At 32.8% G+C, this 13,450-nt stretch overlaps 1 protein-coding gene and 1 long non-coding RNA gene across 2 annotated transcripts; both read left to right on the top strand.

Annotated features, from left to right (window-relative positions):
- The first annotated feature begins 2,849 nt into the window (after positions 1–2,849).
- Positions 2,850–4,334, top strand: LOC149898771 (uncharacterized). The gene is made up of 3 exons (XR_016458046.1): positions 2,850–2,992; positions 3,120–3,181; positions 3,256–4,334. It is a non-coding gene; the product is annotated as an uncharacterized LOC149898771 (long non-coding RNA).
- A 1,614-nt stretch (positions 4,335–5,948) lies between these two features.
- Positions 5,949–12,467, top strand: LOC149898770 (uncharacterized). Its single transcript, XM_090115108.1, has 3 exons — positions 5,949–6,027; positions 10,791–10,907; positions 11,946–12,467. Exons 1-3 carry the CDS (start codon positions 6,007–6,009, stop codon positions 12,411–12,413), a joined length of 606 nt encoding a protein of 201 aa, XP_089971234.1. The 5' UTR covers positions 5,949–6,006; the 3' UTR covers positions 12,414–12,467.
- The last annotated feature ends 983 nt before the right edge of the window (positions 12,468–13,450 follow it).

Here is a 13,450-nt window from a genome sequence, read left to right as displayed (position 1 = left end):
AAAGCGGGCGAAGCTGCGGGCGGAAAGCTAGTAAAGTAGAAAACAAAGAAAACTTTTAATAATGTGTGTTTCTGGGCTAATAGAATGGAGTTAGGTAATATTGTATTATAGAATACATTAATGGTGGATGACTTGCAGAATTTTTGGAGCGTGTGATATAATATATAGTTTGAATTGGGTTTGATTCTATGGTGTGTATGTATGTAATTGACTTTTTATTTTGGACAATGAAAACAAATTGGCACTGCTGTTTCTTATTACGTAGGTAAATATAATATTATTAATAAGGTACCTACATAGGTACAAATTCCTTTTGAGAATCATTGAGATATACATATGGAGACGACACCGCCTACATCACTTATGTTTTTTAATGGTTTTAAAGTGAAACGCATCAAATATGCCTTCGTGTGTGTTACGATATTGCACAAATAATACGGAAAAGTGCAAAAGAATAACTTTTATCGGTAAGTACCTGACTAGATAATGATTTTTAAAACTTAGTTGAGCAAAAACATGGCGCACAGATTTTGTTCGTTGTGTCTCCTCCATATGTAGTAATATTATCTCAATGTTGAGAATTATGTTTGTATTTTATTAGGGTAGTTAGTTAAAAAGTTCATGTATCGTAACTACCCTGATAAAATTCAATTCCCCGTAAACGCCTCCGTGGTGGAATCTGGTATTTTTAGCAATGATAGACCTAATTATGAGCAATCTATCTGTACCGGTCACAAGTTGCACTTTTGAGTTTTTTGGAAGAAAAAAATAAAAAGATCAAGTTCAGTAACTCAAACTGCCCTAATATAATATTTTGACAATCGATTCCTCCTAAAGGCTTCCATGGAGGAATGTGTTTATTTTACCAATTATAGAACTAATTAAGAGCAATCTATCAGTACTGGTCACAAGTTGCACATTTGAGTTTTTTGAAAGAAAGAAATATTTTTTGATAGATTGATGTTGAAATTGTTTGAGCCAAAATCATGTTTTACTGCGTATAACTCAGAAACGGTAGGATATAGGAAAAAATTATTCAGGTGCAACTTGTAGATAATTTTATGGCCTTTCAATTTTTCCTTGAAAGTTTTTCTCTAACATGTACCGTTTTTGAGATTTAAGCGAAAAATGAAAAAATGGACCCATTTCCCCCCTCCCCCCACTCCGGGGCTCCTCCTAGTGGCCCGGGGTTTTAGTATGTTTATTACCTAGGGACTCTTGACATGTTTCCGAAGAAACATCTTACGTTACTAACTCACGCACTCTAGACCCCCCTTGGAGGGACTCATTCAATGGACTATAACCAAATTAATCAAAATAAAGTTCTGGAGGAATGTGTGTCGTCGACTGCGTATGTTTATTTAAAAATAGTATCTATACTCGCTATTTCGACAGACTTTTTTTACGGATTCGTGCTCTATACTGTTTCCCTAATATTGTTTTTTTTAATATATTACATACTTACAGACAGTTTTTTTACTGTTTTATAATATGTATAGATTATCATTAATAATTATAAACAAATAATAATAAAAAGACATATTACATAATTTGTGATGATTTCAACTTCACTGTTTTATACAATTATTTTAGACAACATACCTACTAACTACCGAAAATACGCGTTGAACGAGCGAAGAATATTGTGTATAATTTAGCGTGCGATGAACTTTACGTACGTTGGATGAGCCGGGTGTATGAGGGTATTGTGAGGGCGCGCGGCATGGCGCGTAATGGGCGAGGCTTAATCGTAGAATTATCTGGCTTTATACGCCCTCTTAAGTCTGTTATAGAGAATATAGTTTCTCTACTTTTGCTCAGTTAGTGCATAAAGTAGAAAACAAAGAAAACTTTTAATAATGTGTGTTTCTGGGCTAATAGAATGGAGTTAGGTAATCACTACATAGTATAAAACAAAGTCGCTTTTTCTGTCCCTATGTCCCTATGTATGCTTAAATCTTTAAAAGTACGTAACGGATTTTGATGCGGTTTTTTGTAATAGATAGAGTGATTCAAGAAGAAGGTTTTAGTATATAATTTGTTATGTTTTAGACAAAGCGGGCGAAGTTGCGGGCGGAAAGCTAGTAAAGTAGAAAACAAAGAAAACTTTTAATAATGTGTGTTTCTGGGCTAATAGAATGGAGTTAGGTAATATTGTATAGATCACATTAATGGTGGATGACTTGCAGAATTTTTGGAGCGTGTGATATAATATATAGTTTGAATTGGGTTTAATTCTATGGTGTGTATGTAATTGACTTTTTATTTTGGACAATGAAAACAAATTGGCACTGCTGTTTCTTATTACGTAGCTAAATATAATATTATTAATAAGGTACATAGGTACAAATTCCTTTTGAGAATCATTGAGATATACATATGGAGACGACACCGCCTACATCACTTATGTTTTTTTTAATGGTTTTAAGGTGATGAATTAATTTTTCTAACATTTACGGCCCTTTTTAAACCTTCGTAATTTTTATATTATTAAAGTTGTCGTGATGAAAATTCTTGACAAGAAAGTTCAATAGTAACACAATACGTCTACCGTTTTAGAAACATGATTCCATGATATTTTCTCGATAGAAAAAAATACAAAGTTCTCATTGTTATTTTTTTTTTAATCTCTGGCATCTTCAAAATAACAAACGTAAAGTTACGACTTTTTGGATATTAACTATAAAACATACAACCGATACGTCTACCGATTTAGAATTTTGAAATATGCGATGGTTTTGAAATAAACAAGAAATACTTGAAATTAGCGCGCGACCAGCCAATATAGCGAGAGCCGCCCTGTACCTTCCCACCCCGATCGCTGCACGAGTCATTCCCGCTACGGCCGTCACACGGGGAACTTGTGTCGCTCGCGCCATCGTAAAAAAGGGTGACAACACAATAAGACAAATGGGGACAATAAAGAAAATAAGAAGAAGAAACATAAAGGTTGGAGGAAAAAGAATGCTTAAAATTGGAACAAATTAATGAAGTAAGTTGGTTTTATTTTAAATTTGATGATAATTGTATTATAGACGATGTTTGATATGTACCCCTGTTTTAAGTACATAACGAATGTGTAAGATTTTTTTCATTTATAGCATAGATAATCTTTTCAGAAATCCGGAATCCAGAAGGAAAATAAACCCACTGATTGTTCACAATGTGAACCCACTCCTTCGTAAGTACCTTTATTCAGTCAAAAATGTATGTTATCAACGCTCTACTGGTTTTATCGCATGATTCCATTTTTAGCAAAAAGCAACAAAGTGCAAAGAAATAAAAAATCATGGTGAACTTAGTGGAAGTATGGTGGCCGTAATATGGAACAGGAGCTCATTGGAGTAGTATTATATTTAAAAAAATACGAAAAAATTTCAAGAATTACATTTCTTAGTAGGTGGTAGATAAGTATGTTGTATAAAGAATTTGATGTTGATATTTATTTCATTTATACTTACTACACCTGTGCGGGAAATTGCTTAGTACTAAAACAGGTTTATATTCATATTTACATAGTAATGTGAGTTTTCATTTCGAAAAATTTTGTGTAAGTATATTAAATTGAGTTCCTGGGTGATCTGGAAACATAATTGGGCCCGGAAGATGGCGCTGCAGTCACTCCTCCTAATCACATGAACCGATTTGGATGAATATTTGTGTGCACATTTCATTGTTGTGGGATGATTGGTTGATTCGTTTTCACATTAGCTAATATTATGTATTTTTGTTGTAAACTTAATTTAATATTTATAATACATTATTATTGGTATAAATAAGCCAGTGTTCGTCTCACATTGCTGTACCTGCCTACCTACCCTACCAGGGCCTAACTTTGTTCTGGCTATTTTATTTTGATTATTTGTAATGAATAATTACAATTATAATAGAGTGCAAAAAATAAATACATGCGTCAATATATTTTGTGTTTTTTTTAAAACAATTTTTTTATTTAAAAAAATATCATTCCGACCGCGGCTTTGCCCGCGTGGAATTAGGTTATATCGTGAATCCTGTTTTTTCCCACAGAAGTGTTCAGTTCGGATAAAAAGTATCCTATGTGTAAATCCAGGCAATTAGCTATATTTTATCAAAATTGGTAATGTAGTCTTGACGTGATTAAGTAACAACTAACAAAAAAATATACAAATTAACATCCAAAGTTTCGCATCAGTTTTACTGTATTAGTGATATCTTTCACTCTTGACTTTGACTGAGAAGAATTAGGGTTTATAACTTCTTTCAGAAATAGTACCTTTCATTTCTGGGCATGATGTAATATCTACGTCAGCATCAAATTCTATCTAAATCAATTCAGTAGTCCGCGTTATTGAGTACCGTTTCATTTTTTCAGAGTAACAATATTTTTTGTTATTTTAAAGATTATTTATAACCTGTATTATTTTGTAAAAAAGTAAACATTACGAAATGATAATAATTATTAATAATGTCTAAGTAGTTGTTAAAAAGAAGATTATTTGTTTATAAGCAAGAAAATAAAACCAATAAATCAACAATTAAATAAATGTATGACAATATTATAACTGTATGACGACTCCATACATGTTTGTCCCGAGTCGGCCAGCGGCAGCGCGGCGAGTTTGCAAGAATGACTTCGCGCACACCCGCGTTCGCGATAGCGAGAGACTCCGCCCGCCAAGCAGTGGATTTTTTTTTGTGTATCGTCTTAAAGTGAAACGCATCAAATATGCCTTCGTGTGTGTTACGATATTGCACAAATAATACGGAAAAGTGCAAAAGAATAACTTTCATCGGTAAGTACCTAACTAGATAATAATTTTTAAAACTTAGTTAGAGCAAAAAAATGGCGCACAGATTTTGTTCGTGGTGTCTCCTCCATACGTAGTAATATTATCTCAATGTTGAGAATTACGCTATCAACCTAACTATGCCTTATGAAGTTATGAGATATTCTTATATTCTTATTATCTTAAATCTGTGTTATTTATCATGAAATAACAAAATGATGTTTTTTTTTCAGTTACTAACGTAAATTATATTTACTTAATAAACCTCACAAAATCCTTCACTACAATATTTGAAATACATACTCTGCTTCTCCTATACTAAACGGAATAGTCCCTTTTCTAAAATGTTTTCTAACCGAATTTTGGCCACAAGTCCACAACGAACAATGCGATTATATGCTATTTGCAACAGAATTATTGGGGAATATTTAGTAGCTAGTTGAGAGAAAACTAGTGCTCCTGTTTTATTTAGTAAATCTACAATTTATAGAGAAATTAATGTATGAAAATACGTAACTATGTTGTCATTAGCAAATAGCATCTAAATCTATATATTAATACTAGCGGTCCGCCCCGGCTTCGCCCGTGGTACATATGAAAAATAGATGTTGGCCGATTCTCAGACTTACCCGATATGCACAGAAAATTTCATGAGAATCGGTCCACCCGTTTCGGAGGAGTATGCAGACTAACATTGTGACACGAGAATTTTATATATAAGATTATGTTATAAAAATGAATGTATTGCTAAGCGTTTAACTTAAGAACGGCTCGACCATTGCGGAAAACGCCGGAATCGACCAAACTCGTGAAATTATTGGACGAGAAACAAATCTGCTCTTACGATTTGCGATCTTCGTAAACTAATTATTGGATATGGTTATAGCTGGTACTCACGAATGAATGTACATAAACAAAAATAAATGATCTCCTATATTATATATACCTAATACCATATAACTAGCGTAAGTGCATACACGCAGTATTAAAACGAAAAAGCCAACCCGTCCATTATTATTAGACCTTTGTTCTCTTCCAAGTTCCTAACAAACGTAGTTCTTCATATATTTGCTATAAATATAAACCAATCTTAGTTCGATGTAAGGTGAACGTAAAAGTATAGAGTTACAATGAACAAATTGAACAAAAAATCCATAGTTCCGACTTACCTGTCACTTTAGTATAAAATAGATGGAGAATTTATTATGACATCAGTACACTACGAGCTGAAACTAAAATGTACACTGTACAAGCATATGTGAGTTATTTTATAATTATAATATATATATAAATAGTTATTGCGATAGTAACGGCTGATATAGTGATGTGGTCAGTGTGTGTGCGCGGTCGATTTTGTGTTTGCGAGAACTAAAAAGTTTTAATGTGTGAAAAAGTTAGGTTGTTAAAATATTTTTAGGGAAGATAACATTATTATCTACTTTTAAACAGGCTTCAAAAGGAATTTACTTTAAAAAAAAATGGAAAAAAAAAACATACGCAAACGTGCGTTCATATGTTTACGAAGAAAAATAATTAACCCCAAAAATTATTACTCTTACGTCTTGATATGTAATTTAAAATGTTTATTTCTTCTATAAAATAAATTAAAAAGCTCCATATAAACTACGGCACCTATCTGCACCCTTAACCTCTTTTTAATTACAACAGAGTGGCGAGAAGAACCTCTCAGCATAATGACTAAGTATTAGAAATTAATGACTGCGATTTTTTTCTTATTAACAATTTCTGGGTCAATTCTGTAAATTAGTTTTTTAGCGAGAGATAGATAGAGGGCATTTTTATTTGATTCTTAATTATTGACTAATTGTAGATCAAAAGTATCGATTTACAAGGAACTTTTTAACGGAATTTGGTTATTATTTGTATGTATAAGTATTTTCTTAATTTTTTTAACTTAAATCACGGGTTGACTGACCGCGCTTGCCATAAATATTTAATGCCTTTTTCTTATTTCTAAATTGATACCTCTAGTAGGTCATAACTCAGCCTTCATTAGATTTACATAGTGGAATAATGTTATGATATATCAAAAATATATATGTATATGTAGCTTTTTTTTTTTTTTTTTTTTTTATTATAGAGGGAAAAAATACTGTTAAGTATCTCAGGTCAAGATCTGCGACCTGGTATGTCGGTCTCGATCATGGTCTCATGGTCCATACCGACTAAAACAACCCTCTTTCTCCCGTCCATATCCCCGCGGGATGGCCGTTAGGCTTTACTTCGCGGGGGGACGTATAGCATTGCTGCTTTTCTCACGTATTTTCTATGCCGTCAAGCTTTTCGCATCCGTTCTTTCTTTCGTAGGTCTTTCAGAACCTCCGTTGCATATGTATATGTAGCTATGTACCTACATAAGTATAGGAATAAGTACCTATACAATGTATCTTTCCACTTAGGATCTAGGAATAGGCTCTCATGTAAGATTTGTGCGATACGATGATTTTTCCTCACAACATCACAAACGTTCTTATAGATGTAGAAAAACATCATGGGGAAATTGACATTTCCGAGTTACAAAGTAAAGGTTTCAATCTACTTATATTATGTACTTAAATAGGTATTCAGTTAGATCGTAGTATATTATTATTAGTCTGTGGTTAGATGTATTATATCATTGCAATTCCGCCGATTTGCGCCTGATAGTTTCCTGATCAAGTCTTCCGTCCCATAGTCTTAGGAAGATTAAATGGTTTGACCACATATTGCTAAATAAGTAATGGTTTTTAAATTACTAACCGTAATAAGTATAAGTATGTAAAACATAGTTCAGCTATCAGCTATCTTACTATAATATTAGGTAGGTAAGTGTATATTATTGTAAAATTTCATGACGATGGATGGCTGGATGTATGTGGCTCTCACGCGAAATCCAATGACCGTATTTTGATGATTGTCAGTAGTAGTTGTAGTAGTAGTTATGTAGAGCTTATAAGCTATAGAAATACTGGCTTTTGCCCGCGACTTCGTCCGCGGTGAAACCGCGTAGCAAAATCTGTAAGAAGATTATAATCTGAATGCTTACTCACCTATAAAGGCTGACCTACTTTTTATCGGGGTATATTGTGAGTGAAACCGCGAGTCGTAGCTAGTCATTATTAACTTCCTATTTACGCAGTAAATGGATTATATTTTGTAAATAATACGTAGACACATATAATATTAGATAAACAGAACTTTACTATACTTAGTACATAAAAATATCACGCTTTCAAATTAATGGCAGTGCGAGCCACAGTGTTGGATATTTCATACGAAATAAAAGATGGCTGAAACAACAAATTATCCACAAGAACGAGAAATAAAATACATTTCGCACTTTTAACGGGACCGCAAAAAATAGTAAGGGCTCGGTTATACAGCGTGGATAGCGATTTTCGGGGTTATATTTTAATGAAAAACATCGTTTTTATTTGTGTGTAACAATGTGTTTAGGATTTGAAAAAGTGTTATTAATGCGATGTATAGAGTAAAATGTTATATTTTTTTCATCTATTTATGCTGAATAGGTTATACTTATAAATCCGAAGAATTTGCGTGATTGAACGCATTAATCTCAGGAATAACAGGACAAAAATTTCATAAATTCTTTCATCGTTATATTATGTAGATAGGTACGTGATCCCTGAGGGCTAAAAGCAAGGGGCAAACCGCTACTATTTTTATAAGGAATGAGTTTTCTGTTTATTATATTTACATTACTAATACATTTATACTACATTACATCGTCTGTTATATAATATTTGCAGCTATTTATTAACCCAACCCAATCCAAACAAAGCCGCGGACACAACTAGTATACCCTACACAAAACACGGGAAAACATTTCGTTCAGCTAAGTTTCGCATTCAGTTACAAGAAGCTTTAAACACACGCTCACAAACACGTTTTATAGCAGACGATGCATCAAGAGCATCCGCTCTTATCCAACTGTAAAAAGCTTAGTGTGAATGTAAACATACGGTGGTTAATTTTGTACGGACACGCCGCGGTTGTGAGAGAGAGTCATATTATAATGAGAAGAATGCTTGATATGTTACTGTGATGTGACCGAGTTAGTGTTATGCGAATAAAATCATTTGAACACAAAATTATTTAGTGTTTCAGTTAATACTTACACTCTTAGTTTTACATAATACATATACTATACTTACTCACTCTGAATCCATTATAATATGTTTGTTATTATCACAAGTTTTTGTGTGTAAATTATAAACCTCAATAAATGCGTAACTAACTAGTTGATTTATTGAAAAGCTATCGTTCTAGATTTGGAATTAAACTTTAAAAGCAGTCCTCCTAATACGTACATATAAGCCCAAAAGTTTGTGTGTGTGATTGTTACTCTATCAAGTATCATGCGAAAATCTCCGAACAGATTTTGACGCGTTAGTCGTTTTCACGCGTATTATATAAATTTCAATATTTAACTACGTACAATTTAATAACAATAAACATATCAAATAATTCGTCAATAGATAACCCTATCGCACATAACCGCGCGTCTAAAACGCCGCGTTTCTCCGCTCTGTATTTCCCGTATAATAAAGAGCATTGTGATTCATTGCTTGTGTGGTCTGCCGACTACTAAACGGTTGAAATATCTCGCAAGCAGCGTATCGGTTTTAGCTGTGTTATTGGCCTGAGAATTTACTAGATTCCCGGTTTGAGGATATGAGTTATGTGTTTTTAAGTTAATAAATGACATTAAATGTCCGTAAAGTCAACAATATTATAGAATTTCTTGATCCTACTTTTGAAATCATAAATCTAAAGCGAATAAAGACATCTAAACAGATAGATTAATCAAAGAGAGAAACTAATATTTTTTATTATGTAATTCAGGACGTAAGTTTTAAGAACGGTTTGCCTTAGATTATAATGAATATCTCAAAAATTACTTAACCGGCCGCGGCGAGGGAAATTCGTTGACCAGTAGAAAGCTTATTTCCGAACAACAGGCTTTTTTCTGGCTTTCATCCTGTGACATAATCAGACGGAGCTAGAGCTAGCAGCTAGTAATACCTAAATACAATAGTTTTAGAGTAACATCTCAGATAATTATTATCAGAACTAAACACTATACTAGCTTTCCGCCCGCGGCTTCGCCCGCGTTTTCAAGGAAAAACCCGCATAGTTCCCGTTCCCGTGCGAAACCTATTCTATGTGTTAAGTTACCCTCTATATGTGTGCTAAATTTCATTGTAATCGGTTCAGTAGTATTTGCGTGAAAGAGTAACAAACACATACACATCCTCACAAACTTTCGCATTTATAATATTAGTAGGATACCTAAGCTACTCTATATTCCACAGTACCTAGTTACAAAGAAAACGTAATAAAACAGTGACGTCACAACTCACAACCCAATAAACATAACGCCGTAACTCACTTCTAACCCCATTTTATGATGTTCATATTAAAGTACAATAAAACTGGAATAAACAGGTTCCTTTTATCCTTGAAGTGTATGTATTACGGCCATATTTATCCTCCGCACCGTTTTATGTGCAATGCATGCAAATAAAATTTATTTATTAGAACTGTTTATTATGTAGGTAGGTATCTACTTGCTTGATCCTGCGGCTTCGTCTGCTTTGTCTAAAACCTAATAAATTATATACTACAAATGTCCTTGGAATTCACTATATCCATTAAAAACCGCATCAAAATCCGTTGCGTCGTTTTAAAGAAAGCGGGCTCACGGGTGGCCGAATTGGTCAGGCGTTCGCCCCGGATTGGCGTGAAATACGCGGGTACGAATCCCGCCTCGTAATAGTTTTTTTTCTATTCTTTATTTTGCAGTTTTAAAGATGAAGCGTACATAGGGACGGAGTACGGACAAACAGTGATAACTATTTTATGATATGATTTGTGTGAAAGGTGTCATTTAGTCTACTTTTTTCACTTCACGGCGCAGGCAAAACCACGATCAGCATGTAGTTATTAGGTTACTACCTAATATCAAGATAGAAATAATAAATTATTATTACATTGCAGATTTTGTGTGCCATTCTGGCGACATGTTACGCCGGCAACCAGCAATGGACGCCATACAACAATATGAACATGCAAGCATATTTACAACAGCAAATGCAACAACAACATGATCAACAGGTTTGTACATTAATTAAAAATATTAATATGAAATATTTTTTGAATCCATTTATTATCGAATCCATTACTTATTAATTTATTATTGAATCCTAAATTAACACATATATTTCATTAAATTTGATGATAATTTAAGATGTACTACAGTTATGTACTATATTCGCTCAGATGAAAAATAACTGTAAGTAACTCTTGTTTTTTATTGGAATATTTATTTATCGAGAACAGAGTTCTTCATTCGTAGGTAGTAGGCTAGTTACGAATCCTATTTACGAATAAGCTAATCATACTCATAACTTGATCGCATTGGATAAAATTACAAATGATATTAAAATATGAATTACCATTCACACAATGTCTTGATTAGTTTCTGAACGATATAGAATTACATGGCGTACAATGCGGCATTTTACCTTCTTTCATTGCGATCTTTTTATATTATACAACGTTCTCCATTTTTCTCACATAATACTTGCATAATCGCTTGAACAACCGTTATTGAGCGGGAAAAAGAAAAAAAAACAACCTGATCTGTGCCGGCGGACATTTTGTTTTTTCGCAGATAAAAAAGGCGCGAAATCGTTGCCGTGGGAATAAATTAATTTCACTTTCGCGTTTCAATTTGGTTGTTTTTTTATGATTATTGGTAAACATTTACTTACTAGCATTTGTATGTTTTATTGGATTCGATAGTACGTTTAAATAACCATCTCCGAAAGTTTTATTGCTTTTATTCAAAAATAAAATTCTATTATTTCGTGCCTGAACAAAATAAATATCTAATTTGAATATAAATCTCTTTCAGAACTAAAATAGCCTAAAGCGATGGTTATCTATAGAAGATATTTAACAATTATTTGTGCGAAAATAATTTTTGATTGTAGTATTGTATCTACACAAATAGGCCGTACCATTATTTCTACTCTTAAAATTGTTATACAATAAAGCTCATCAGTGTAGTCTAGACACAAAAAGAAAAAAATCGTCGAGAGCAATGCATTGTCTATTACATAATGTTAATCTATTTTTTATCTGTTACAGTTTCAACCAAGCGAGTATTCAGGTTATGACGAAGGCAGTTCTGATCACGGTGACTTCAATTCATACAATGGCCACGATTTGCAACCACATTCTTACCCAGTTCACCAACATGTTGAAGAAGAAAACCCAGAAGAAATAAAACATTATAAAGAGGTCGTAGTACCAATTCACAAGAACGTAGAATTCAAAATAAACCAGCCAGTTTTGATACCGGTACCACATCCCGTACCGATTCATGTACCGGTACCGAAAGCGGTAGTTATACCGATTATTAAAGAGGTATCTATACCCGTAGAAAAATCAGTACCCTACCCAGTAGAGAGGACAGTTCATGTACCAAAGATCAAGGAAGTTCCCTTCGAAGTTGTAAAACATATAATTGTACCGGTAGAAAAACCCGTACCTTTCAAAGTCCCTGTATACGAAACTATAATACACACGAAAAAGGGATCCCATAAAATTCGTTAATTTCCTTCGTTGTTAAAAATATCCCATCTTTGTTAATTGTTATTGATTGTTTTGTGTGTGAGTGTTGTGTGTTGTAAATATTGTTGTATAGTTGTTAATTAGTTTTAATGTTAATAAATGTACTGTATACATTAATTTGTGTTTAATTGTATACCTATCGTGTCGGAGTCATGCGAAATATAATAATATTATAACCTATATTGTAAGTGAGTTTGCGGGCTTTCTGACATAAATTAAATTATTTATGAAATGGGCTTGTTTTACATAGACGATGTGGAGTGAATGCCCTGATATTAATTTAGTCTAGATATTATATAGACGACAGTCTATGTAATATTTGTAAGGTAATAAGTAGAATCTCGAGACTTTGTATGAAATTTAAAAACTATATTTTATCTATGTGAATGTAGCCTGATGAACAGATGTGTCGAAGATAATAATGTTCAAAATATGATAATCGAAAAACTGTTAGATATTTTTTAAAGATTTCTATGGACTTTTGGAATGAATAATATTCGATACATTACACTCTAGGGGAAAATAATATTTCATTAATTCTTTAAATAAGTAGAACAGTGCTTTTTACTTATACTATATATATATTAGAAAGTTTGGATGTATGTTAGTTTCATACTATAGGCTGATTTCTGCTGTTGATCTTTCAGAATAGTAACTATATTTACTATAATTATATTTGATTTTGCTACAATTTTATAAAGAGATAGCTAGGGATAATATACCTACAGACTATTTTATATCCAGACTACGTAAAACCGGGATCTTAAGCTATATAACATGATTTGTTTCAAGTACCCTGAAGATACGATCCTTAACTGCGTTTATTGCTAAGTGCATGCTATAAAACGAATAAATATAAAGCTGAGTAAGTATAGGTAATTAAATTTAATTATTTTCTTATATAGATAGTTAATTTCCACCTCATATAGTAATCTATGAAAAACGTCGTCAAGAGATAAAACTAAAATCGTTTATATGGTACTTCATTAAGTTTTAACATGCATGTAATCCATACTAAT

The sequence above is a fragment of the Colias eurytheme genome, chromosome 22 (assembly GCF_061535395.1).
Source record: "Colias eurytheme isolate Ceu_HAF_F1 chromosome 22, ilColEury1 Martin Lab GWU primary, whole genome shotgun sequence".
NCBI lineage: Eukaryota > Metazoa > Arthropoda > Insecta > Lepidoptera > Pieridae > Colias > Colias eurytheme.
This window is presented reverse-complemented; position numbering and strand designations above follow the sequence as displayed.

Excerpts from the sequence above, each read along its gene's own strand:
- LOC149898770 (XM_090115108.1), top strand. The coding sequence starts at position 6,007 with ATGTACACTGTACAAGCATAT. Across the intron at positions 6,028-10,790 it reads TGTACACTGTACAAGCATAT|ATTTTGTGTGCCATTCTGGC; the intron begins GTGAGTTATTTT and ends ATTACATTGCAG. Across the intron at positions 10,908-11,945 it reads AACAACAACATGATCAACAG|TTTCAACCAAGCGAGTATTC; the intron begins GTTTGTACATTA and ends TATCTGTTACAG.